Genomic DNA, 26,391 nt, shown 5'->3' on the forward strand with positions numbered 1-26,391 from the left:
GATCAACGTGATGTTCAGCGGCGTCACAACATCCTGCCGGGCCGCTCCCAGTCGCTTTTTCCATCGAATTTCGGGCATCAATCTAATATATCTATCCAATTCATTGCGTGATTGTCGAGGCCCCACCCGGTTTCCTGTTGTTGCGCACTCCGCACTCGCCTTCTCGACCCATCGAGACCCCTTCCTTGTTCTCCCAACATTTCCGCATTTCCGCAAATGTCCGCCACAATGAGATCAGCTCGTCTGGTGCGCAACACCTCCGCCTTGCGCCCGGCGCTGACCGGTAAGAACGATCATACAAATTCCAGGATCGGCGATTATCAGCGACTGACTTTTTTTTCGACGATCGAATAGCTCGTACTCGTGCGAGTGCTCTTGGACCGGCTCCTCTGGCTGCGGCCACCAGCGTCCTCTTCAACGGTCGCGGAATCCCCTCGCAGGTTTCTGCTCTTGCGATTCTGATCCCCCAACAGCGTGGATACGCCACCGAGCACAATACGACCAACTCTCAGTCGTCATACCCCCCTCCCGGCTTCAATGCCGAACAAGCCAAGAAGCCGCTCCCCCAGGACCAAGCTCAATCTCCATCGACTACCCAATCGAAGCAGAATGTGACTCCTGCGGCCAAGGTGCCTGCGCGCGAGGTGTCTGGCAAGCCTGTTGCGACTGAGGAGGACAAAAATGTGGCTGAGGCGAAAAAGGAGGCCAAGAAGCTGACCATTGGTCAGAAGATCAAGAAGGAGGTTCAGCACTACTGGGATGGCACCAAGCTGCTTGCTACAGAGGTCAAGATTAGCTCACGCTTGGCATTGAAGATGGCAGCTGGTTATGAACTCAGCCGCAGGGAACACCGTCAGGTTCGTCAAATCCATTCACCCTATTCAATAGGTTTCAACAAGTTTTGTGGCATCAGATGACTAACACGCACTGCTGGAACAGCTCCAACGTACCACCAAGGACCTGGGACGATTGGTGCCTTTCTCGATGTTCGTCATCGTTCCCTTCGCCGAACTCCTACTTCCGATCGCCCTGAAGATCTTTCCCAACATGCTGCCCAGCACCTACGAGGGCCAGAAGGCCCGCGAGACCAAGGCCCTGAACCTGAGCTCCACCCGTAAGGAGGTTTCGAGCTTCCTTCGCAACACACTCCGTGAGACCGGTCTGCCGTTGACTGCCGCCACCGTTAAGAACGAGGAATTCGCAGACTTCTTCCGCAAGATCCGGACTACCGGCGAGTCCCCCTCCACCGAGGATGTCATTAAGGTGTGCAAGATCTTTAAGGATGATCTGACCCTGGACAACCTCTCGCGGCCCCAGTTGGTCGCTATCTGCCGCTACATGAACCTGAACTCGTTCGGTACCGACGCCATGCTCCGCTACAACATCCGTCACCGCATGCGCCAGATCAAGCGCGATGACCGCGCCATCTTCTACGAGGGCGTCCACTCGCTTTCCGTCCCCGAACTGCAGATGGCCAGTGCCTCCCGTGGTATCCGCACCCATGGCGTCTCTCCTGCCCGCCTCCGCGAGGATCTCTCGATGTGGCTTGACCTCCGTCTTAAGCAGGGCGTCCCCTCCACCCTGCTTGTCCTGAGCAACGCATACATGTACACCCAGGGCGGCAAGGAGTCTGAGATGGCCTCCCAGGTTGACGCCCTCAAGTCTGTGCTCTCCAGTATCCCTGAGGAACTCTTCCACGAGATCGAGCTCGAGGTTCACAATGCCGAGGGTGCTGCTACCAACAAGCAGCGTCTGGAGGTCATTAAGGAGCAAGAAGAGCTGATCGAGGAGGAGAACGAGCAGAACAGCGAGAACGAGGGCAAGGGCGTCTCTGCTCCAAAGGACATCGAGGATATTGATGACAAGGAGGAGACCAAGGTTGAGGCTGCCGACAGCAATGCTAATCAGTCTGCCGAGGCTAACGAGGCTCTGAATGAAGGTGCCAAGGCTGAGCCTACTCCTGCCAAGGAGGAGAAGAAGAGCTCCTAGGTTCATGCATACGTCTGGTTTATTTGCTTGCTTTATGGGGCTGCGATCTTTTTTAGGGGTTTACACGGGTTCATCATAGACCTTTCCTATTTTCTTTGTTTTCTGGACATTGTCCTCCTTCGATTCTCATCCTGTGTTACTTTTACTCTCCGCTATGTTGATAGACTACCCTAAATCCACATCTCTCCTGTTTATATTCGGGCAGTGGCTATCCTGCAGTCGTGTCGTCTGACTGATTGTTGGCCCGTCCCTCAGGCATGTCCAGCTAGCCATATGCAGACTACGCAGAAATTTGTCTATTTTTACCCCTGCCATTAGGCGATTAGTATACGAGTACAATGTATTTGATGAGAGACAGTCAAATACCGCAGGAAACCACGCTAGTGTGCAGTTCCGATCGTTCATACCTCTGCCAGGGTTTCTAAAAAGCGACGGAGGCAACGAGTTGTGATGTGGTAAGAGACAGCAGGCGTGATGCACCAGTCTTGTTTACATTAGTCCGTCAGTCCTAATAGTGTTTCACAGTTCATCACATCGTACCCTAGGCCGCGATATGTTATGAGACCTTAACATCACGTTAAATAAGTTAACCAAATCTAGATTAATAGCAAGATTCCAGAAAGTTGCATGGTCATTTAAGACTGAGAGTATACACAAGTGACACGATTGAGATAAATCGCATGAAGAGATTAGAGGCAAGAGTGGGCACGTGCAAACAGTATACTCCAAACCGGCTTAAAGTAAACAATCCGAGGCTACACTAGCAGGAAGAGAAGACTGCTTCTGGATATAGAATTACAAGGCGTTTCACTATTTAAAGCGGTTTACAGCGGAGCAGTAAACGAAGGAAAGGTCGTGGTCTCTTGCGTACATGGGGAGTTAGGGAAAGAACTCACCCTGACTAAAATGAGACCCACGGACGCGCCTGCCATCAGAGAGGACCCAGCAGTGGGACGCGATGTATCCAGCCAGGTCCAAGGCTGAGTTGGTATTCCTTATGCTGTTGCTGCCTACCTTGTCGTACTTCCACGTCAACAACACGCTCCGCTCCACCACCATCCTCTTTCCTCACCACCACAACCTTCCACCACCGATCGCAACCGTCTGTTATCTATTTCTACCACCTGATACTTGTTCGAAATGCCTCCTGGGGGCAGCAAAGAGCCGAAGTCTCTGACGCGAGCCGACTTTGACAACCCTGATGTTCTCAATGCCGTTAACCCGCACCCAAGATATGGATACTTCCATGGTAATGCCAGCTTCAACCTAAGCCCCCGCATCCATCTCATTATCTGACAATCATAACAGGTCCCATTCACGACGTAAATCCTGGCTGGAAGCCAAAGGCTTGGATTGACCGCAACGGCGGCCCAGGACAGTGGAAACCCGTTTCCTGCCGGGATGTCGACAAGGAGTACCACACGCCGACGGGCCCTGCCAACGAGATGGCTCTCCTCAGCCGCGCGCATAGTCTCACCTGTAGTGTTCTCGCGACAGAAATTCCACTGCTCAAAGGTCAAGACATCAGTGGACTCAATATTATGTGCGGCACTACTTGCAAAACCCTCGAAAGCTTGCGCAAGCATATTCGCAATATACATACCGGGGCTAGTCCGTTTCCCCTTTCCTTGTTGACATCAAGATTTACACTAACTATAAATGTGAATAGTTATCACGTCCTTCTCACGTAAGCAGGTCGAAGGCGAGTTCCAGGCAGGCGAGAACGCACTCAAAAAACTAGTTTTGACGGGTGGCTGGCGCCAGGCGAGGTTCATGTATGAGCCGAACTACGGTGAGGGCAAGATCAGGGAATACTGCGATGCTCTTGAAAAGATTGCGTGAGTATTCTTTTCTATTTTATCGTTTCTCTCATGGTGTGCAGACCCACTGACAGTTTTATAGTGCCGACGACCAGGACTTTGCCAGCAAGTATGGACGATCCTTCCATCGAGACATTGTTCGCCAAATCGAGGCTGGCAAGAAGTCTCTGAAGCATGGACCCTGGTCTCGATACCAAGGTGACCAAAAGGAGTCTGGCGGGCTTGTGCTCGTCAAGGAAACTTCTGGCAAGACCATGGAGAATCCTGAAATATGGTCTTCTTCCTCTGAAGCTTTGGTCACATCCCGAACTGGGATTCCTCGATCTATTTCGTCTCCGTCCGTGGTTCATACGTCGATGATTCCTCCCATGGACTCGCTTGTTCCTCCGGTGACTGTCCCTCGCGCAATGCCTCGAACTATTTCTTGTCCGTCCGTGGCCGCCCCCATGACGATGGCCGCCCCGCCGTTGCCCTTCTCTGTCCCTGGAGCTCGCCATTCTCGATCTGTGTCCTATCCGACCAAGCCTCCCTTTATGCCAGTTCCGGCTGAAGTATCTCCAATCCCTCCGGTTGTGCCAATGGCCCTTGGACCGGGAATGTGTCGAATGCCCCGATCTGCGTCTGCTCCCAATGTGGCTCGAGCTACTCGTCCTTTGCCTGCCTCGGCTCCGGTGACCCCCCGAAAGGCACGTTCTCGCGCCCAATCTCTGACTACGCCTCCTTACAGAGCCTCGCCTCGTATCGCACGCACACGCGCCCAGGGACCCGTGTTATCAAAGGCAGGTGAGTACATTACTTCTCTGATGGCTGGTAAAACTCCAAGTCACTACACCGATATGATTGCACTTGGAACGAATCTTAGCGCTGTGCCTGAGCATCCCTCTGTGGAGAGTCCACAGGGGGCAGCTGATCAGGCCATGCCTGATCCGTTTAGTCATTCTTTTGGTGGCGACGATGTCTTCATGGAAGTTTTGAAGGGTCCCGGCGACCAGACCGTTCCTGCTCCTGCTGGCAATTATGTCGTATCGGCTCTAGATGATGAAGATGCCTTCATGAAGTCTTTGATGGAGACAGGCATTCAGCCTGTGACTGCTACCGCAGGCAACGATGTCTTCACGGATACTTCGAACGAGGGTACCGACCAGCCCATGTCAGCTCGCATGAAAGACGATGCCTTCTGGAAGACTTTGATGGAGACTGATAACCTGCCTGTTCCAGCTGGCCATTATGTGCTCATGAATACTCCCAATGAGACTGGCAGCCTTCCTGTGCCTTCTAACATTGACGACGATCTCTCCCTGAACACATCGAAGGAAATCAACGACCGGCCCTTGCCTGCTCCCGTTGGTCAGAATATATTCATGAATACTCCCAAGGAGGCTGATTGCCTGCCTATTCCTCCTACCGTTGACTGCAATGTATCGATACCTCCGATGAACTGGCACGATACACAGCAGAAGAAAACATCGAACAAGAGAGCTGATCAGTCAGACAATCTGCTCAATCCTGCTGCTGTAATCCAAGGAAACCATTCAGTAGTGATCGGTTCGGGTGATCCATCCAGGATCGTACGCAGCAGTACCCAGTCTGGCCAGTCTGTCAGTCATCATGAAATCCCTCTTCCCGGTCACTGGCCGCCCCTGTCTACTCACTCCAATTTTCCTGAGCCGTCGCTGGATCATAGAGCCGGTAAGTCTGACAGCCAGCTTATCGCCGCTTCTGTCCTCGAAAATGCCCCTGACAGTCAATTTGATGTACTTGAACCAAACCAGAACAAACTTGGCCCTACTGGACCTTGCGGCAAGACCCATACATATACTTCCTCGGATGGAATCCCTACAAGTACAAGAAACATCGCACCACACAGCCCCGACGCTGGTGGGCCCGACTTTGATTCCGAGATTGAGGCACTCTTATTCACGGATCCCTTGGAGGGGAATGAGATGTTGCATTATGGGGATACCACTGAGGAGGATAATTTTGAGCATGACGGCCTTTTCAATCGTTTTGATCCCGCGGTAAGTGCCAGTGAGAAGCAGCCAAATTTGAGGGCCTCCGAGACAGACCATTAGTCAGGACCCGTTCCTGCTGGCTTCTGGGGAGTGATGGCTTTTGTGATTAGTTCTTTTGTTTGATGCTTTTCCTGGGTTTCATGGGCATCTTGGGTCTAATGTCTAATGAGATTTATGGTGGTTACCTTGAGATTACCTTGAGCCGCAAGATTATGGTGCTGCCCAGGAGCATCTTTGTTTGTGTGGAAATGTGAAGTCGAAATGTGGATTGATGGTATTTTCCGGGGATCTCGTTCATGATGAACATCAGTCAGAATGATGCATCATGTTGTGTACTGAGCGGCGAGGCTAGAGCAATTTCAAGCATATGTCTAAGTAGTTGAATCAATTCATGAATTTCCATGGGAATATTCTGCAACCCTGTATAGTCTTCAACACTCGGTTTGAGGAGAGTAGGTCTCGTGGGGCGACCTCGCTCCTAGGATGTAAGTTGGGACTAAGGTATTCGCGAACCGCCCCTTAACACGCCAAACTAAGGCAATTACCGCGAATTTCCAACTCGACTGGGTCCTCGCAGATCAAAATAACCTACTGTACTGCTGGGCGTAGTTGAAGTATACCCCGGCTCTCGGCCCATTAGTCACGCCCGGGGGCGACCTCGGCAACCGCCAGCCGTCGCCTCTTTCCCCGCCAGCACCGCTTGGGGTTTGATAACACAACAATGCGGAGACGCCAACTCCAGCTCCTCCAAGCTATCCGTCGTCGCAGTTTGACTTGCACATTTCGACCCCGTCTCTCCTATCTCTCCACACTCACTCAGCCCCCGATGCCGCCGCTTAATCCGGCTTCTTTGGTACGTCTTCATTCCCTTCTGTGCCTACCCGAAGCCCGCGTGTGCGGGATTGGATCCAAGACGGCCTCTTCCCACGCCGTGGGCGGTTCATTTGGGTAATTATTCGGTCTTCACCCGGCTGCAGTCGAGTGTCTTATACTTGCTTCTTCGTGGGCCTTGTTTCTCATTTCCTGGCCGTTTTCTGTTCGGGCGAATATCCTCCGGGGATCGTGCCTTAAGCCGTGCATGTGGAGCATCACATTTGCTCCCGACTGGTGCTGGCGTGACCCAAGCGGGTGATGGGCAATGTGAGATGTTCTATCGCCCTGCTAGCAAGCGGTGGGAGACATGTCTTGCCTACACGTCATGGCAATAGCCCCGTGGATGGACATCCCTTGCGAACGCCGATGGCGCTGAAACCCTCCCGGGTCGCGTGGCAGGAATGAAAAAGGAAGGACGAAGAAAAACCTTACGGGGTTGAAATGGAGACAATCTGACTAAGGCGACGTTTATGTTTCTGTGATGGAATGGTCTGCTGACGCTGCGCCAGGAAGCCATCCACCGACTCCGAACATACGTTCCTCCGCCAACGGCATATGGCGATGTCCCGCTCAGCAGACGGGCGGCTGTGCTGATACTGCTGTATGCCGATCCTCATGGAGAGCTGCGAGTTGTGATTACGATCCGGGCCAAGACACTGAGTTCGTGTACGCGTGCTCCCTTCTCCCCCTAGGCTACGGCGACCCTGACGTCCACGGCCGATGCTGCACGACATGGCGGACTGGCGCTAACCTCATTTCCTGCACTCCAGATGCAGGCGAAGCTGCTTTACCGGGAGGTACGTGTGGACCGACCCATACCAAGCAAAAAAAAGGGAAAAAAAAAAGCAAAAGGGAGCTGCCGCCTGATCAGCAGGGCGACATTCCTAATTGCGAAAGAGTTCGTGTTGGATTTCCTGGGGAAAAGGAAAAAAAAGAAAAAAAACCTGCATGCCTGCGGTTCGTTCGTATCGGCGTAAATTAACGGTTCTCTTGTAGGACGCGCAGACAGTCTGGCCGAGACGCCCTTCCAGACGGCGCGGCGCGAGGCCTGGGAGGAGATCGGGTTGCCCGATATCGAACAGCCGCTCCCGCAACCTTTCCGCGTGGAGCATCTCTGCGAGTTGCCGGCAAATCTTGCCAAAACAGAGCTGGTGGTACGGCCCTGCGTCGCGCTGCTGCACTCGTTTGATGAAGCGACGGGCGCGCAGGCCGACCCGGAGATCTCGTTGATCCCCAAGCTGGATGCGCGCGAGGTGGCGGTCGTGTTTACGGCGCCCTTCCAGAGCTTTTTGCGGTTGTCGCAAACTCCTGGCGAGGACCCGGGGGAGTGGTATCGTGGGTCGTGGAATGTGTGGCACAATTCCAACTGGCGCAGTATGGTTTCCAATTTCGTTTTCCCCTTTCTTTCCCTGTTGATTGTCCCCAAAGATGAGGCGACCCGAGGGGGCTATGATCCCTGCCAGGGAGGTCCTGAGGCTCTCCCCCTGTCTTAAGCCTGCTGCCGTCTTTGATTGTCCTGCAGGCAACGGTCTTGTGCCCCCCTTTGACGAACGACACATGGGCGAAGGCATGGAAGGGGTGGGACCGGGACGGCTGTCAGACTCCACCTGGTTTTGGCGTTGGCGTTTGCCCTGGTTCGCGATAGCCAGGAATAGACCTTACCTTACCCTGGTAGGGTACCTTCTTTACCAAGGTGGTCAATCCATGCTGGAGTGGATCCGGGAGCGCCATGCCGAGTTGCTTTGATTTTGCACCGACCCTCACTACTCGCTAAGTCCGACTGAAAGATTCAGGAACCCCCGCTGATTGACCTGCATTAGTGCACCAGTTCTTTGTCCAGGCGAACGACCAGGTGGTCAGGCCCCGACGTGGGGCGCCGCGAGTCCCGGCTGATGGACAGAAGGAGCGATATCGCGTGTTCGGGATGACCGCAAGAATCATCGTGGACGCCGCGCGAGTGGCATACGCGCGCGAACCCGAGTTCGAGCACAACAGCCACTTTGGCGACGAGGAGATGATTGCCAAGTTGCGCCGGCTGGGCCGGTTGCGTGGGCGCCGCAGCCCGTCGGACGAACTCACGCTCGAGACGATGGAGAAGGCAGCGAAACTCAGTTGAGGACTAGCCGGGAGTAGTTAGGCAATTAGAACAGCTGGTTGACCGGGGCAGGTATGGACTAGTCAAGTACGGACTAGGGCAGTCTAGCCTCCGATCCGTGCTGCAGCCTGGCGTCATCGGGCCAGTTGGCGATGTATTGTATCTTACACTATACACTCTGCTAGTTAACTAGTTAGTTAGTACTATTAGGTATTACCTAGGTACTCTTCAGCAGGTATACAATACTCCTACCTGAATACTTGTCGTGTGCCTGATCGCCTCGATGTGTCGGCCTCCTTGCAGCCCCTCGCGTTGTCCGTGCATCGCCTTGGCTGCAGGCCTAGTTCCCTTCTGCTTCTGGAGATCACCCTGACATGCCTGGGATGCTGGGTGAATGCCCAGCTCATATAATACCACAACCCTCCCCCCAGCTCGGTGGCGCCCTCTCTGTGATTGTCGAGTCTTTGTCTGCTGAAGAATCGACTCGATCGGTCTTCACCATGCTCGCCCCCAACTACTACACCCACCCCTACGCCTACAACTACCGCGTGGCGCCCCCGGTGCGGCCCTCACGGTCCCTCGAAGGCCTGGAGCGAGTGATTCCGCCAACCAGCCCCAAATCCATCGACGTTTACTCGCCCACCCGCTCCGAACTCTTCCTCAACAAACCACTCCCCGCCAAACCACTGCCCTCCACCCCCTCCGACGACCTGGAGCCCGAGTATTCCGGCATGTGGAGCGACTCGAGTGACGACGAAAGCGACGACAGCACCCTCGACAGCATCGCCAGCCCCGAGCCGCGAGCCTCCACCGAGAGCTACCCCATCTTTGTGTCTGGTGCCGACGACATTCTGGGCGATCCCCCGGCCCCCGCCGATCGCTCTGTCAAGCCGATCGTCGCTCCACAACGTCTCCTGTCTCGCACGGACTCGTTCGTGTCGGACACGTCGACCAAGTCCGACGCTCAGTATGGCCGCCCCGCCTTGTGGTCGCAGCCACAGTCCCAGTATCAGTCCCAGACGCGAGCTGGGACGAATCACTACTTCCGCGAAAAGAAGTGGGATTTTTTCCCAGAGCTCGCAACGCCGGGGGCAGTGTCTGCCGTGGGCCGAGCCAGCCCGGAAATCCGCAATGGAAAGACCCGCAAGAAGCAGAAGCCTGGCCGTCTGAACCTCTCCAAACGCCGACGATGGCATTCGCTGGATCGCCCGGGAATGGGCATGGGTTTGGCGCAGGCCCGCGACTCCATCAAGACCTACGTCCACCGAACACTATCCCGAGATTCGCCCGAGTCCAGGACTAAGGCCAAAGACAAAGACGCCCAACGAGCACGACCGGCCACGGCCCCGGCGAATGAGGTCGATGGAACACCCAAAAGCACCCTGCAGCAATGGCGTGGGCTCGCCGGTCAGCCCCTGCAGCATTCCTCGCTCGGCGCCGATGTGAATCTGCAAATGCGGGCGCTGTCATTACACACCATGTCCAGCACTACTGCCAGCACGACCAGCGATATGCCCGACAGCCCCCGGTCGGCCCGCTTCGCCGTGCCCATGACGGCTTACCAGAAGTACGGCGCCTCGATCTGGGATGCGCCCAAGTTCAAGAAGCGCACTCTGCGCCCGCGCCAGCAGCCCGGCGCCTCGCGGTCTTCGTCGCAGCTCGCCTCCATCAACCCGACATCACCCCTCTCCCCGCCGCTGAAAACGCAACTGCAGCAGAATACCCGGGATGCAGTCCGGGTCTTGCAGGGTGGGACAAGCCACATGCTCGTTGCGCTGGACGGCGCCAAGAAGAAAATATCCGAGTCCAAGGACGAGCGTCGGCGCGAACAGCTCAAGGCCCAGATCAAATTGGTTGGGCCGGTCAATCCGCACACGTGTGGCCAGCTCGACCCATGGGTTTAGCTATACGTTGCAGTTCTTTCACTTTTTTTCCTTTTGTCCTTTTTTCTTTTTTCTTTTTTCTTTTTTCCCTTTGACGTTTCAAGTTTTACATCTTTAATCGGTGTTTGATTTGTTGGCCTTATACGATTTACGACACATCATTGGAGCTTAAACACTCCTTCTCATATTCCCACATTAGCATCTCATCTCTTTGCGTTGGACTTTCTGGGTATTAGCATAGACTGGCGTTGGTCCACAGGAGGACATGGAGGGCTGGTTGAATCAATCTTTTACAGTATACTCCCTGTGGGTTTATATACACTTTACCATTCTTCCATACAGTGTAAACACTCATCGAGTAATTAACTATACGCTACAAGTACTGCACTCAATCATGTCATGCCCAACATGCATCTGCAGCACTGGCAATGACATGCTTGAATCTCCATCCAGCTCCATTTCCATCTCACCCACATACGCACCGCAGCACCGAACCTCCGCGCCAATCGCACTGAGAACACAGCGCAAGCCATCGCCACCGGCACTTGACACCGTTAAATCGACAGTGTCAGCAGAGGCAATGTCAACCCCTACTCACCTTCTATGTACTGAAGTGAACTTAGTTAACTACTAGTTGTATTGTTGCGGTGTGAACCTAATTTCTGAAAGAGCGGTGTCGATCGCAGATCCGCGCAGCTACAAGTATGTAGGGTCGCCCGAGCCTCGCATGCATGTATTCTGTACGTGCCTACCGTAGGGTAGGTTACACACAGTTACAGGCGATACATCAATGGATGTACAGGTACAGCCTCGCCCTGCCCTGCTATCCTCCACACTAGGGCTCAGTATGCATTCGGTTCTCGGCTCCGAAATCTGGCAAGTAGTGTCTGACCTCCCACCCTATCAAATCTATTCTTCTACTTTACTGGAGGACACGCCAGCTGTCACCGACTTTACGCCCGATCAACCCCTCGCATCATCCCCCCGCTTCCCGCAGCTCAATCTGGACTAGACTTTATCTTGCAGAATATTGATTTGGGCTGTCCTCACCTTAAACCCTGGTGTCCTCTTGGAGGGGAATGTGTATTTGTAGGATTTTTGTTCGGCCACAGATCAGGGTGTCCCGAGTGGGTGGGTTAGGAGTATGATCAAGGGCAGGTGGGGAGGGCGTGGAATGTACCTTGTAGTGCTTGGGAGTATCGTGTTTCGGCCCTACCGTTGAGTCAGGGTGTTTTGGGTGGACGGGGATGATGTTTTCTTTTGCTTGGTGGAATTATCAGGTGTAAACGCCATGTCCCCGCTCAGCCGGTTAGGCATCAGCTTAGCCGAAGTATGTGACGAAGATTTTCGCCGGTTTCCGGGTGGGAGACAAGATGAGTCGGAAAACAATAGGTTTGTTGTTTCCCTGCAGGCAAATGGAAGGAATTGTCGAAACAAAGAGAAAAACATATACGATTAGAAAAGAGAATATTGCGATTACCAGAAAATAATCGATACAGATCCGATGCTGAAACATTACCCTAATACCAATAAAAGACTCTATTGAAAGCGTGGCGCATTCCCCGCTCTATATAATCACAATCATTGTATCGTCTATACATTTGATACCTCCAAAAGACATGTAAACAGGCTCACTCCAACTGAAGCTCCCCCTTCTCAACAACCACCCTCACAACCTCCTTACTAAGCCCATCCCAGTTCCTCCTTCCCCTTCAAAAGCTGATACTCAACCGCAAATAACGTCGACGCTGCAAATATTGGCACGCATAGTTCATATTCTCGCCCGTAATAGGCAGGTATGTGGGAAACGCGAGCCAGACCGTCACCCAGGTCGTATAGATCGACGCAAAGACATTAAATGCTATTTCAGTCAACCAGAGGCGCCGGCGTCGCCTGGAATCGATTGTGGATCATGCGTGCGATAGCAATAAAATATGACACAAACAACCCGATCGAGCCCAGTGCGACAAAGGCTTGGAACGCGGCTGTATCAGCGATATTCAGACAGGCGAGACACATCACGATGAAAACAGGGAGCCAGACCACGCGGACGAAGACATTATGTCTTCGATCAATCTAGAAAAATTAACAATAGATCAGCCTGTATACCTGAAGTCAAGTGGAGTGACTAGCTGAACTACCTTCGCGAACCACCTTGGCAAACGCCCCATCCCGTTCCAAGGCCCATGTTAGCCGAGAGGCGGACGCAATGCTAAACAGTGTAACCGACAGAGAAATCACGAGCAAGCCGCACACCATGGCGGTGGCGGCTCTCAGGGATCCGAAGACCCGTGTCAGGCAACAAAATCTGGTTCATTCCCAAAATTTTGGATGAGAGGATAACAGCAGCCCTGGGAAACGAATACCACATCGGTTTGTGAGAGCGACTGCAACCTTCTTCGGTTTGCACCTTTGATCGGCATAGGCAGAGCAAGAATCGCAGTCCATGAGGAAACCTGGCTTCGACTTTGAAGACTAGGTCAATAAGAGTTTGAATCTTTCAATTTGTGGTCTTCCGCTCAAAGAAGGCAGACAGTTCGATGTGGGTATTTATTTCCTAGGTCTGTTGCTGTTGGCAGACGGAGTCAATATCGCTGGCAGAATTTGAAATCACCGAAAAACAACATTCATTTCGTTGTAGACAATAGAGATAGTAAAATAGTGATGAGGCTAATAGTCCTCACTCAGACCCAATAGCAATTCCGTGCTTTGCTGATCGAATTCTGGCTTCGCTGTCCTTGATGTCCGTTCCACTTTCTCGGAAACCCAGCATCTTTTCACGATGCTCTAAAGCTGTCGCGCACGCATTGCTTGTGCTCATTAAAGTCCTCATCCATACCTTTAAGATGATTACTGATTCTCTATGCATTCTGGAAAACTGTTCGCCAGTTTGCCATGACGTTAAGTCATCCCTGGACCTTTTTGAGGGCCTTCTCAGTCCATTCAAGAGACCTTAGAGCTCGCAGACGATCACCGCGACTCGAATTCTGGTACCTGAAAGCCTTCTAGAGTTATGAACTTCTTATGGACATTCCCGTGATATTCTGCGTACCTATCATAGGTGCTGTAAGCCTCTTGAAGGCCCTTATCTTTCCAGTCAAAGGGTGTGTTCGTGTAGTGGCCCCCCAGATAATCAAGCCACGTTCAAGTTTCTCGTCTCGGCGAGCCCTTGTCTGATTTCTGTCTGGATCTCCGCTGCCCTCGTGGGCAGACCCTTGATGGTTATCAAGGACGGGGATGCGGGCTCGTCGGCATGGTCAAAGTGAGTTTTCCAATCAAATCTGAAGATTTTCCCAACGCATTATTTGTCTTCAGTTCGTGGACGTGGGAGGTGAATCATCCGGTGGGTCGAGGAGCTGATGGTTGGCGGTATGGGTCGATGGGTCGACGGCTGGACTAGATAGCCAAATAGTGAATAAGTGATCTCATGAATACTAGATACCTCAGGGTAGATAAAGGGATCGTAGCAGAGAGAGGAGCGATGAGTGATGGAGAGAGAGACATGGGTGATGGATCTGAGAGAGGTGTGGGAGGATAAGTGCGATAAAGCAGCAATTCAAATCGCCTGCTAAAAGTCGAACAGTCACTGGGAATAAGTTCGGCGGGCAGATCATCGATGGCTGTATAAGGATGAGATTGGGGTGGTGGTGTGTCGTGGGCGAAATGCTGGATGCGCGTTCTCTATAGTCAATCCAAACTATCTTCTAGGGCATTGTCCTTTGGAGCTACGGGGCGGCGGCAGATGGGTGGAGAGTTGGATGGGTGCCTTCATGGGTGATTAGGTGGCAGGATAGATGATTTTGATGGATAGGGCTTAACTTTGGGTAGATAAACAAATGGTAGACAGATGGGGTATCCTTAGGTAGAGGATTGGTGGGTGGAGATAGGCGCATGGGTGATGTGTGGGCGAGTAGTGGGAAAATATAATGAGATGAAAGTGAGAGGGAGACTTCTAAATAGTCCCAGCGAGGTCGAGCGTTGAATGTGATCGCGAGGCCCATTTCACGGACCGGACCACTCCGCCGATAGCAAAAGTAAGATACGTCCCAGCAGGAGGTATTTTTGCCTCGGTGTTCACCAACTTGAAGTTATTGACAACGAGAACTGCTACCAATTATCTCCCTGGCCTTTCGGATACGTACGATATCATCACGCACTCTGTGCTGTTTATGCCACGTCCCCCTAGTGTGACCCATCCTATTCGTCCTTGATCTTGTCAAATTCGATCATCGCACTGTCAGGGGCCATGCAGTTGGTAAAAGTAAGCTTTTAAATGGGAAAATATCGTGAAGAGGAAGCACACTGTCCCCGGGCTGTGTGAAGCGGCAGTAGCAGCAGGCAAGTCCTCAGAGGCTCGTCTGTATTTTCCAGGTTTTTAATCCTCACCCAGAAGATCTCATTGATTAAGATTGCCCTCCAAAGGTTCAGCCAATAGCCAGTGGTGCATCTAAGACGCAGAGTCGCTCTTGCCGCAGCAGCCAGGCCGCAAAGTGCGTGCCGGTGTGAGGGCGGGTGCCTTCCTTCTTCGGCAGGCATGTGACGGTAAGGGCCAAACAGCAAAAGTCCACGACGATGAGGCCCAGCGTTCGGAACCGGATGTTTTTTACTTCGTTTTTTGTCTCTAGATTCAAGATTGATGCTTTGAGAGGGAAATACTCGAGAATCAGGCAAATTCATTTTGTCCACTTCAAACCTTCAATTTCCAATGGCGTCTCGAAATGTAGAGTATTTCGTAGAGTGAAACGAGGCCATTTTGGATTCAGTCATGTGACAGGCCTCCGTTGTTGCCTATCTTGGGGTACAATAATTCACTGCGAAGCAGTCAGGTAGCCTCCCTCTTCATCCTCGTAGAGTTCCCATTTCATCCAATTGCTGCATACCGTCACGCAACCATCACCTATCGACCTCTATCCATCCATAAGGACCGAAATACATCCAAAATGGCTTCTCCCACCTTCTTCTGCGCCAACTGGAGCCCTCAGAGCATTGATTGTGCGAATCAGGGCAAACGCGTCTGCACGGCCTGTCGTCTCGTTGCTGTAAGTCCATCAACCACTGCGTGTTGTGTCAACGCAAGTCGTCTAACTCTGTTAATCAAACTGTAGTACTGTGGTCCGAAATGCCAAAACGCTCATTTGTCTACCCACAAGAAAGACTGTAATTCACCCTTGCTCTCAGAAGCGTGGAAGCCCGGTTGGGTTCGACAGAATCGAAAGCCTGTATTTTCTGGGAAGATATTCGGCGTCGAAAAGTTCCTCTGGGGTAACATGCCTGCGATCGACATCCTTCGCCTCGAAGCAAATGAAGGAAAGGACTATTCCGGTGATTTGCGTTTGCTGTTTGCTGGTGAGTATCCTAAATACCCAAAATCCTTTAGACTGTGCAAGCCTGATATCGCAATTCCAATAGCTTCTGGTGATCTCCGTAACGTGATCAAGACCGTCCTCGGCCTTCCTGAGGCATATTCCCGCCCCCTGAGCATCACCATCAATGATGTGGATTTCGACGTCGCGGCCCGGAACACAATCATGATGATGATCGCGCTCACGGTCGAGCCAGTCGAAAAGGCCATTGACTGCATCATCCATGTCTGGTACTCGACTTTTGTGCGCCAATCCGACATTGAAATCCTCCAATCTTACGTTCGCCCCATGATTGAAGAGATGTGTGAGAAGATCAAGAGCAAGAGACTTGGGGCATACTCGAAGACATGGAAGCTCGACCGGGGTACCTTGCGAGTCGGCATGGAGAAGTCGTCCTGGGATCGGTTTCTATCCCTCCTGAGCAAGCCACTCAAGGTGTCTGTCGATCTGGCACGCACAATCCGCAAGAAGACTATGCTAGCCGCGTCCCGAGTAGACTATCGCGAGCGGACCATGTGTGCCCTGTCGCCGCTCCGACGAGCGGCATTTGCCAAGTTCCAGGAGGATGGGTTGCTGGTCCCATTCGGATACCCTCGCCATGAGTTCAAGAAGCCAAATCCGTGAGTGAAAACAGATTGCAAAGTGGAACGTGCTCAAGCGCTAACGTCATCTAGGACGTTCTTCCAGAACGCGGATAGATGGCCAATGCAGGACAGCGCTGAACCGCTGCAAGGATGGCCCGCAGAGGAGGTCGAGGATACCTCCAGTGGCCTCGCAAGCGCCGATATTTACGGCAAGCTGTTTTATTACCTGCGAAGTCAGCTGAAGGCCTTCCTAGGCCGACTCTCGGGCCTAGAAGCCTCCTTTACGGTTCATCAGTTCAACGTCACCGAGCTCCCGAAGTATATCGGGAGTGAAAAGTTCTGCCGGATCGAGGTAAGAGATCACAGGCCCATCGTAGCCTTCGTAGCGGGGCTGTAGTTGAAGTGATGTCTCGAACAATTAGCTCACATTGTATAGGTGTCCAACATCATGGACGAGAAATGGGTGAAGGTGGGTGGCACGCTTGGGCCAATGATGCCCTTGCTGCAGACACCCAACGAAAATCCCCACGCGACCCTCTTGGGCCTCTTTATGATGGCCGTCGACGATACCCGGACTGCGGAGGAGAGATCACAGCCCCCGATTGGTACTACAGTTGAACTGATGAAGCTGTATGTCCCGGCGCTTGCGGAGGGGGAGATTACCTCCCTGTATGACCCCTCGCTCATCAAAGTGGAACTTTCTCGGGGCCTTGTCGAAACTCACGATGAAATCTTCGACCAGTAAGAATAGGATGAAGATATTAGCATACCTAGAGTAAACAAAGCAGCTAACCTGTATCTTTTGAAGTTACCAGCGGAAATGGGAATTCCGTCGGGAAGAACGCCGCTCCGGCGCGATGATGAAGGACAAGAACACCATCATCGACAAATGGCCATATAAGCTGAAGCTTAATCCAAACAATCCAGCGGGCCGTGCGGAATTTGCCCGTCGTATCGGCGCAGGGCTCACTGGCAAGGAAATTTATGCCGAGTGGAAGAGAGTCCCTCCCCACAAGTGAATCCTCCAGTATGCTGGGAGTTGGCTTGGTGCTTTATTTCTCCTTTTTCTTTTTCCTTTCAATTTCTGAGACCAGCAATGGCAAATATCCTCGCAAACAGTTATTTCATGTTGCTGTTCTTGCTTTCTCAATCTAACGCCTCAATCATTGAGCATTGAACCACATTCATCAATCAGCTGTAGAATATGTACCTTGTGAAGGTATAAAGTACACGTGAAATTGAGACACGGCCGTTTTCGAACTGTGACGCGCCTATGCCGATGGAGTAAACTGTAGTAGTTTTGCGAAGGCTTTTTTTCTAAACCCATGTGAGATATGGCCTTTTCACAGTTAACCCTTCGAATCTAAACCTGAGAGGCATTTGAACTGTTTGTGAAATCCAATAACCAACAGAAAGCTAACTAGATAATTGACAAGTTCCTTCTTAACTTCCAGAAATTCAAGGTACACAATACGGCGAGCAAAGTATAAAAATCAAGTTAACAAAAAAATTCAGGAAGTAATATTTACCAATTCGCAGCCGGAGCAATTCCAACTGTTCAACAAGTCCACCGCCTCACCGTTTCTTGTTCCGATATCCGAAAGACGTCATATTTCTTTCTCTATTGAAGATACCGACGTATTCTTTGTAGTAGTTCGATCAATGCAGAAACCCACATGCTAATTAGGCACGCAGTCCCTAACACCGGGCTGAAGAGACACTGTGGTATTTCCTTTTCAGGATTAAGTATGTAACGCTCTTTTTGTAAATTGTTGTCTGCCCCGCCCTGCCTGATCCGCGTAACTTTTGCAGGCTTTGTACACCCTTTTGGAGGCCCTCGCGCTCCCAGTCGGATAGAGTATTTGCGTATGCGTCTCTAACATTCGACTCAGGCTTTGAGACTTCTTGCCACGGAGAGGCCTTTCTGGATGTACCACTGTACCGCTACTTCGGTGGGCAGATCCTCGATAGCTATGTGGACCAGAGTGATGCTCTGTTGGCATATTTGACGCGTTTCTTAAAATCAATAGGTTTCTTGCAGTGCCCAAGTGCCCCAAGGGACTGAATGATGTCCTTAATCTTCAGGGATGCTCTGGCTATGAACAAAGTTCAAATAACGAAACTGAAAATCGCTTGTAAATGCTTTTGATAGAATGAATATCAGAGAATTAAATAGTGGGTACTAGACAGCGCTGGCCCCTTTGCAGCAGGTAGCAGGTGGATCCCCTTCATTGATGTGTCCGACAGATCCAATGCCATTCATGCTCATGGTGTAAGCGGCGCTTGTAATAAAACCGGGAGCTGGAGTCAGGGTGACCTTCTAGGCGATATGAAAGGTAGGAAGGCTTCGCAAGGCGTGTTGATGGATCGGACAATGGAAAGATTCATATGTCAGAGAGACCGTATCCAAATGATGTTCCGATAGTGAAAAGATGAAGTTGCTGCGGAGCCTTGCGAATAGTCTCAAAGTTGAATGTGGGTTTTACGAAATGCTGAAGAAAAAGGACTTCCGATCACCCTCACACCTCCTTGTACTTGGAGTGGTGGGCATGGATAACGGGAGACCATGGGAAATGACCAAGAGGTACTGTGAAGAAACCATTGCTTCTGTCGAAAATGCCAGCAAAGGCGTTGTACCACGCAGCAAAAGCCGCTAGCAGACCGCAAATCCCCCCAGCCTGTTGCACTGATGCCAGGATCTTGCCGTGGTAGCCGCATTGTATGTTGGCAATACCCAGGAGGAGGTAGTTCATGTCGAGGAAGAAGAAAAGCAGGAACATGGCCAGACTTGACTTGAGTGTGCACAGCAGCATAATTGTGGTGAAAATGAACCATGCCTGCAAGGGCATCAGTATCCAGATGTTAATTAGTCCCTGGTTTATTTCTTACCATCATGAATAGCCCCATCAATGTCTCACTCTGGCATGCTTCGGCCGGTTCCTTGCTCGTCACCTGGGTCCCGTCGAAGTTCAGAAGGGCAAATGATACCCAGTATGCGCCGTACGAGCAGAATGATGTAGCACCGAACGTATTTCCGAGGGCCATTTCCCTGAGATTGTCAATATCATTCGGGATCAGGTGGATTCTTGATACACGCAAGAAAACTTCAAACCACATACCACATGCCAACAAGCACCTGGATGATGCCTCCGTAGGCCAGGGCCGAGGAGACATTTTCTCCAGCAACAGAAACCCCGGCAAACACACTCATGCCGTTAGATAGGAATGCAGTGAGTGCAAACCCACATAGACCAAGGGGAGCAGGATTGGCAAATTTTCGCACTTCTGACGGCGAAGGTCCTTGATCATGATGCTGTGGTGGTGGTGGTGGTGGTGGTGGTGGTGGTGGTGGTGGTGGCATTGGTCTTCCCACCGGCGTTCCAGGAGAAACCAGGGTGTAATCGTGATCGGTCTGTGAGGCGGCTGGGGTTTGGCTCTGGCTATCCAGACCGGTCTGGCTGCATATCTTTGCATCAGCCTGGGGCTGTTTTAGCTCAGCGACGTTAATAATCTGTTCCATTAATAAATGTTTCGCAAAAAGGACAAATAAGTAGACGCTGGGCTAAAACGCGATTAATGCAAGCAACAAGAAAGGAAAACAAGTGGTGGTTGATATTGAGCGTGCCAGGAAATATCCCACTCTTGGGCAATTCTTGGTAAATAACTACCCAAATTCATAGCCTTCACTAGCTTGATCGTCGGACCAAAGTTTGAAAACCTGGTTTCGCCACAAAACAAAAGGGCTTCATCATATTCGGAAAGGAAGACGGCGAGCGCCGGGGTAGCGTCATGTGCGCACCCCGAATTTGGTCTATGGGAGACTATATTTTCCGGTGCTACCCCACTGAGGGTCTGGGCCATTGCAGTGCGCGGGGGCCCGGGGATCAGGTTGCAATCCAAAGAAAGCTAGATCACGGGTAAGGCCGCGATGACTGCAAAGTATATCGTCTTGATTGACGAATGGAGACCGTGAACGCTGGTCTAGAGCACTCTAGAGCATCGTCGTCAGTATGCATGAACAGCAAGATCTGCACATATCCTCGATTGTGTAAAACGCACTCTTTGAATCATTGCTGACCGGTGACCGTCGGAGAGAGACTGGACGACGCCTGGGGCTTCCGGGGTGGCGCTTGCTATTTGCCCAGATCGCCGAGGAAGGGGGATTTCTGCCTGACTCGCTCAAACTGCACGCGCCGATCGTGTTGGCGAGAGTTTTTTGACGTAATTTCCCTATATTCTCCGAGTCCCATTTCGCGTCAGTGGTCACTGTCTCTGGCCACCTCGCATGCTCTTGCCCCCCCCTCAAGCTTTGATATCGACTATCACAAAGCGCTTGCTAGTCCATCTCGAACAATAGATATACCCGTTCTCTTGACCTCATACTGCATTGCATTCGCGCCTGCACCTGGACGAGGACTGATGTTGCAACGAAACTGCGGAGTGCGGCGGCTTCCGCAAAACAGGAACCCGCCCCACCGCCCACCGTGGTAGCCCCGACACCGGGCCAATCAACGCTTTCCGGGAACTATACGATCAGTCGCTATTGGGAAGCTTGGCGCGATGGCTGTTTGTGCTGGATGGCCGGGCTGTCATAAGCAAAAATTGGCCACACCTGCTCAGAAATTCGCTTTTGATATAGGATGTTCGGGATAACTCATCAGCAAAATCCATTCCGGTCTCTGTTTTGAGTGAGCATTGACAAAATCAACATGTCGGGAGGTTCCGAACACTGAACCACACAGATCCAAGATTTCCCGGAACCAGTCAGACCGCGCGGGAAAGTCTCAAACTTGCCGAGGCATTGCACAAACGAAAGCAGTCATCTTTCAGAGCCAACACGTTCATGGCGGATATGGACTGACGCAAGGATCGCTTGACAAAAGCTGGAAACACGGGGTCATATTCGTACCACCCCATAAACAAAGCAGGTCGGCATGGGACAACGGCAGAAGTCGCCAGGGGGCGAGTAGTGGGCAAATAAGCAATCTCATAAAAGTTTCTCCCTCCTAGAACCACGCTAAGAATAAGCTTCGCGCCGTGAGGAAAAAAGGTACCGGAGACCATGCAAAAGGTACAAGCATATCTCATCCCTGGAAATCGTTCTTAGAGATGTCACAACCATAAACGCTGGCTCTTACTTCATAATATCAATTTTGAGTGCTGGGTAGTTGTGGTTTTGGCAATATTCGGCACACGCCCGTTAGAGCAAGCACATTTCTGAATTTGCTTCAAACACACCCAGGAGTGGCTCATTTAATTTGTTCCAACCGAGTCCAGAGCGCTAATAGGATATCCAAACTACCTCAAAGACAATTAGGTGTTCGCGAGTTGGTGGCACTATAGTATGAAATGCTGAACATGATGTTTTCATTTTTGCTTTGGCAGACATTATGATCGTTGCCAGAAGGCATTATTGCTTTTCCGACATTATGAATATGAAGTAGACATTATTCCGCCTTGGATATTCTCATCGCCCCGAAAATGTGAAATTATATGGCCCGGTGTGCCTTTTTTTGGAGATTCTTCAACTTCCGATTGCCAAGGTGCTTGGCTATCCCTCGTTCCTATGGCCAGATCTTGTGACTTCGTCGCTGAGTCATGTCAGACGAAGAGAGGAAGGACCGGACGTTGACGTGATCGAGAAGGGTTCGAAGTGATGTTCAACCGCCCTTCGAGTAGAATATTATATGGTTCATCGCTCCAGGAGGACTGGATCAGTTGGAGATTCGCTCGCGACGGCGCTGATACCACTGGCCCACGGAACCGAACCAGCGGCCCTTGGGGCTCTTGCTGCGTCGCGGTTCGTCGTCCTTCGAGGTTATATTCGACTGGCCACTAGACCTCCGTGACACACTCGGGAATTTGATAGGGTCATCCAGCATGGTATTGCTCAGTCCAGTCCCGAGGTCGATGGTAAACACGCGGTCGGTTGATGGGGCTGGTGCTTCATCTTGGTGCGCTGGGATGCTTGTCAGATCTTCTGTTGTGCGATTGAGTAGTCCTCTGTGGGTGTGAACTTACCTAGAGCGTTTGCGGTATCCACAGCTTTTGGAGTTGTGACTTCATCGAAGTAGGGTCTGTATCGCTGAAAGCCTAGGAGGGGAACGAACTCGACAATCTCGTCGGCCATGGTGAAAGTGGATGGATTTGAGTTGATTGTAGAAGAGATCGAGTTGCTGCTGGAATGCTCGACTGGGTGTGAACTGATTTCTCGCTGGATTTATAGATGGGGGAGCTCAACAGCTCAGCTGGGCTGCATGGGGGCCATACTGCGTTGAGATTGGCGGCGGAACAAAGATGCCGTGCGACATTTTTTGCTTTGCCACCCGTCGCGCCCATCTTGGACGCGGTCTCGAACACAGTCGTGCTATGCGATAAGCAACATACCGCGGAGCTATCCATGACTCGTCGACCGCTACTGATATCTCTACCATACTCTCTTTGGCAACCTTCCAGACAAATTCTGGTCGCAGGTGGGCGTTGAGGGGCGCGAAGGTCCAATGAATTCGCCCGTGGGAAGCAGCCCTGTGGATGTACCAGGCCAATCTCGCCCTTATCGACTGGGTGTCCCGAGAAAATCACCTATCGCAGTTAGCTCCATCCAATATCAAAATTTGATAATGCAGCCGGCTGGAAAAGCGCGTGGGCGGCCGCGCCGTCTGTTCGAGCGAGCCTTATCGCCACCGCGAGACGACAACTACCGAGCACCACCAACCACAATGACTACTTGACTACAAGATGTTGAATGTCGATAGGGGGGTAGCATATGGAAAAAGCAAGATAGGAAGCTATCAATATCAGGCCGCATTGGGGCTGTCTGTGATCACCACGTCGACCCATGCGCAAATCTCGCACAGTCGGGTGACTCGCGGCCGCTTAATCGGCATCAGGCACGAGTGGAGACCGGTGTCTCGAACCCATCGACCGGCCCATCCCAGTTCTTTGGTACATCTGGCACTTGTCCCAGATAATTTTGGAAAAGGCTAGCCTAAATTGACGGTTTCTAAACCTCCTTAAGGGTTGGGCTCTGACCTCCAACGTATACCACGAGCACGCCAGATCATGGTAACGAGCGAAACACGTTGTTCGAAGACCCACCGTATCTGCTAACAACAGCTTTCGAGACAAAAGTCCCTCGACAAAGGCTCAAGCACTTCTACGTTCCGGGATGAACTCGGACTGAAATCGCAAAGAGGTTGGGATGACTTCGATATTCTTGAATCGCGGGTCGACTGCCATCGCGCTGCAACTGACACACCTAACTCTCGGAGAAAACATGACCCACGCGCAGTTCCCCTTCCCCCCAACTATGGACATTGACAGATCCCTTGTTCCCTTTTGAAACTTATCACTATCGAATTTATCTCATCTCCAAAGATCAGTGCAATCCACTGCGGCCGTGCTTGCATAACAGCTCTGCTGGCTTGAATATGGATTTGACGCTGCGCAACCAAATAGGCGCCGTCCACAGGGCAAGAGAAGCAGATTACCTTGACACTCCATTGGGGTCTCGGTAACGTGCGACCGGTACTGCGTGTTGAGCTGTCAATTCAGCAAAGCAGGGTACGGCTTTCCCTGCTCGGATGGCGACATAGGTACCGAAAACTCGATCCTCGCAATGCACGACGACCCACTTCGCTGCCCATGACCAGCCCAGCCCATAATTATCGCCCAACAATCTTTGTCCAGCCACATGCGTGAGTTCACTCCATTGACAAACACCCCGGCAGATTATTGTGAGCGATAATAATCGTTTCTACTTCAGAACGCTACAATTGTCTAATCAGATTTGACAGCTTCAGGTTCCTAAGGTCCTGCCACCTGGGCACACAAGGTCCGAATTTCTCGCATTTGTTGCTCTCTAGGAATTCACTCACCGGAGCTCTGGGTATCAGGCTTACCATATTTAGTTGTCTCTAGAATTGACCACACTGTCATTATGTCATATATCACTTCATCCCCTCCGCGCGCAATATCGCGTGTACCTATGTTGACCACATTTGAATCAAATATTCCCAGGTATGACAGATACACTGAAATGAGAATTGGGCTCGAGTGCATGGAGTAATCCATTTTGAACGGCATCCAATAGCATCGCCGATTGGCGACTGACGCAGGCTGGCGTAGTCCTGTTTCTCTACAAGTGGAATCTTTTGGTACTTGATGATGAGGACGAACAAAGTTCTCTTGCTGCTGCGACTTCCCAGAGTATATTCCCACATCTTTGATATCGTACAGAGTTCATCCCAAGTCATTACTAGTATCCCACTGAGTACCACACAATATCAAAAAAAAAAAAGAAAAGAAAAGAAAAGAAAATAAAAAGTTCTCTTGGCCCCAAAAGGTGCTGGTTCACTGCAGTCCGTGGCCGGCCGCGAGGATGACGGCTCTATCTGCGCGCATCTTCCGGAGGGTCTCTGCATCCCACATGACATACTCCCATGAAACCAGGGACTTTGGGATGTAGGCCCCGACTTTGTTGGAATACATGTCGCTGTTGAGCATCGTCCACGCAGGAGGTGGACAGAGACCCTCTGGATCAATATCCCTGTCTCCCTGGAAAAGCAGCGGGTCCATTCTCCTCTCTTTCGCGTCCTTCTCGGATGGGAAAAGGTTTTGTTTTGACCCCTGGTTTCTCCGCGTCAGAGTACGGCTAGGAGCCCACTTTTTGGCCGCTTTCTGCAATTGAGTGATGATTGTTCCCCGATTAGGGGGGCTGAGGACAACTCAGAGAAGCCCGAGGCCTTGGGATACATACCCATTCGCAATTTGCGAGCCAAGCGGGATTTCAACAAGCTGAGAGTTTGCCCATCCAATGTGGGAGAATATGAACTCCGGGATTAGGTCACTCGTTTCGGGATCACTGTCCTCGAATCTGAAGATATCTCTATTCATAATTCCCTTGTACTGACATTCGGCGAAGGTGACAACGCTGCAAATTTCTTCGATCTTCCATGAGCGGTACAAAACATCCAGACATCTGAGAATGTCCGTGCCGAAGATACTTCTGTGAATATCAGCTGCATTGTGGTCTGTAAAGGGCTGGCAGCCAATACCAAGCAAGTTTGCACAAAGGTGATATCGATAAAGGGTCCTTGTCACACGAGCCTCCTCGGTGGAAGTAAGACTTTGAGGAAACTCACCTACTCGGACCTCGGGCTTCCTTTCAAGATGGGAAAGAGCCCACCTGATGTATTTTCGGGTAAGCGGCATGACATTTCGTTCGTGGAACTCGAGCATCAAAGTCATACCTCGTAGGGTGAGAGCATGCGGGAACTTCGTAGGGTCGGCCGTGGGAGTGATGAGCTCGCTCCGGGGCCCGTGCATCAGGATTGTCGCAATTCTCTCCGGCGATGATGAGCGGCGGAGCTCTTGGAATTTCACACTGCCGCTCAGCATGGCCAGGTAATTGTCCTGGACGGTGCTTCCCAGAGTGTTTTGGAGACAGTAAGATAGGAGCAGTCGCCGACTTGTCGCGTATCGCTCTTTGAAGTTTTTGGATGCGAGAATCGCCGACTTCAAACTGGTATAGTCGACGAACGACAGGATTAGAAATTGAATTTATGCTGGCAGGGTCTCAAGAGTCGGCTCCCCCAGAAGGGGGCCAATAGAGCCCGTCGACATGGTTGGGTTACTCACCGAACAGAGGCGGAAAGATTTGGTGTGCGAGGATAAAGGTTGTGAAGGCCCTATTTGGACTGCTCACCATTGCGATGTCGCATCTGGCTGTGATGAAAGTAGAAAGAGAAGGCAGATGGGGGCACAACAGTAA

At 51.6% G+C, this 26,391-nt stretch overlaps 10 protein-coding genes across 10 annotated transcripts; 5 read left to right on the forward strand and 5 right to left on the reverse strand.

Moving 5' to 3' along the window:
* Positions 1-216: 216 nt before the first annotated feature.
* N7532_001916 (MRS7 family protein) lies at positions 217-1,989 on the forward strand (the record flags this gene model as incomplete). Its single annotated transcript, XM_056614410.1, has 3 exons — positions 217-283; positions 355-857; positions 940-1,989. The coding sequence occupies 3 exons, from the start codon at positions 217-219 to the stop codon at positions 1,987-1,989; spliced, it is 1,620 nt and encodes a 539-aa protein (XP_056479451.1).
* Positions 1,990-3,129: 1,140 nt separating this feature from the next.
* Positions 3,130-5,881, forward strand: N7532_001917 (uncharacterized protein; the record flags this gene model as incomplete). The annotated part of the gene is made up of 4 exons (XM_056614411.1): positions 3,130-3,238; positions 3,298-3,600; positions 3,659-3,827; positions 3,892-5,881. The coding sequence occupies 4 exons, from the start codon at positions 3,130-3,132 to the stop codon at positions 5,879-5,881; spliced, it is 2,571 nt and encodes an 856-aa protein (XP_056479452.1).
* A 766-nt stretch (positions 5,882-6,647) lies between these two features.
* On the forward strand, positions 6,648-8,810 carry N7532_001918 (NUDIX hydrolase; the record flags this gene model as incomplete). The annotated part of the gene is made up of 6 exons (XM_056614412.1): positions 6,648-6,674; positions 7,204-7,360; positions 7,465-7,491; positions 7,691-8,161; positions 8,217-8,312; positions 8,515-8,810. 6 exons carry the CDS (start codon positions 6,648-6,650, stop codon positions 8,808-8,810), a joined length of 1,074 nt encoding a protein of 357 aa, XP_056479453.1.
* A 479-nt stretch (positions 8,811-9,289) lies between these two features.
* Positions 9,290-10,693, forward strand: N7532_001919 (uncharacterized protein; the record flags this gene model as incomplete). The annotated part of the gene is made up of 1 exon (XM_056614413.1): positions 9,290-10,693. The coding sequence occupies one exon, from the start codon at positions 9,290-9,292 to the stop codon at positions 10,691-10,693; it is 1,404 nt and encodes a 467-aa protein (XP_056479454.1).
* Positions 10,694-12,538: 1,845 nt separating this feature from the next.
* N7532_001920 (amino acid permease) lies at positions 12,539-12,931 on the reverse strand (the record flags this gene model as incomplete). Its single annotated transcript, XM_056614414.1, has 2 exons — positions 12,539-12,748; positions 12,824-12,931. The coding sequence occupies 2 exons, from the start codon at positions 12,929-12,931 to the stop codon at positions 12,539-12,541; spliced, it is 318 nt and encodes a 105-aa protein (XP_056479455.1).
* A 2,681-nt stretch (positions 12,932-15,612) lies between these two features.
* N7532_001921 (uncharacterized protein) lies at positions 15,613-17,638 on the forward strand (the record flags this gene model as incomplete). The annotated part of the gene is made up of 5 exons (XM_056614415.1): positions 15,613-15,711; positions 15,778-16,655; positions 16,710-16,971; positions 17,056-17,360; positions 17,428-17,638. 5 exons carry the CDS (start codon positions 15,613-15,615, stop codon positions 17,636-17,638), a joined length of 1,755 nt encoding a protein of 584 aa, XP_056479456.1.
* A 1,500-nt stretch (positions 17,639-19,138) lies between these two features.
* N7532_001922 (acetate uptake transporter family protein) lies at positions 19,139-20,139 on the reverse strand (the record flags this gene model as incomplete). Its single annotated transcript, XM_056614416.1, has 3 exons — positions 19,139-19,456; positions 19,509-19,668; positions 19,739-20,139. The coding sequence occupies 3 exons, from the start codon at positions 20,137-20,139 to the stop codon at positions 19,139-19,141; spliced, it is 879 nt and encodes a 292-aa protein (XP_056479457.1).
* Positions 20,140-22,333: 2,194 nt separating this feature from the next.
* Positions 22,334-22,749, reverse strand: N7532_001923 (uncharacterized protein; the record flags this gene model as incomplete). The annotated part of the gene is made up of 2 exons (XM_056614417.1): positions 22,334-22,599; positions 22,641-22,749. The coding sequence occupies 2 exons, from the start codon at positions 22,747-22,749 to the stop codon at positions 22,334-22,336; spliced, it is 375 nt and encodes a 124-aa protein (XP_056479458.1).
* A 2,222-nt stretch (positions 22,750-24,971) lies between these two features.
* N7532_001924 (uncharacterized protein) lies at positions 24,972-25,196 on the reverse strand (the record flags this gene model as incomplete). The annotated part of the gene is made up of 1 exon (XM_056614418.1): positions 24,972-25,196. One exon carries the CDS (start codon positions 25,194-25,196, stop codon positions 24,972-24,974), a length of 225 nt encoding a protein of 74 aa, XP_056479459.1.
* A 150-nt stretch (positions 25,197-25,346) lies between these two features.
* Positions 25,347-26,018, reverse strand: N7532_001925 (uncharacterized protein; the record flags this gene model as incomplete). Its single annotated transcript, XM_056614419.1, has 1 exon — positions 25,347-26,018. One exon carries the CDS (start codon positions 26,016-26,018, stop codon positions 25,347-25,349), a length of 672 nt encoding a protein of 223 aa, XP_056479460.1.
* Positions 26,019-26,391: the final 373 nt, after the last annotated feature.

This window comes from Penicillium argentinense, assembly GCF_028826775.1.
Source record: "Penicillium argentinense strain IBT 30761 chromosome Unknown utg000002l_segment0_segment0, whole genome shotgun sequence".
In the NCBI taxonomy this organism is placed as follows: Eukaryota; Fungi; Ascomycota; class Eurotiomycetes; order Eurotiales; family Aspergillaceae; genus Penicillium; species Penicillium argentinense.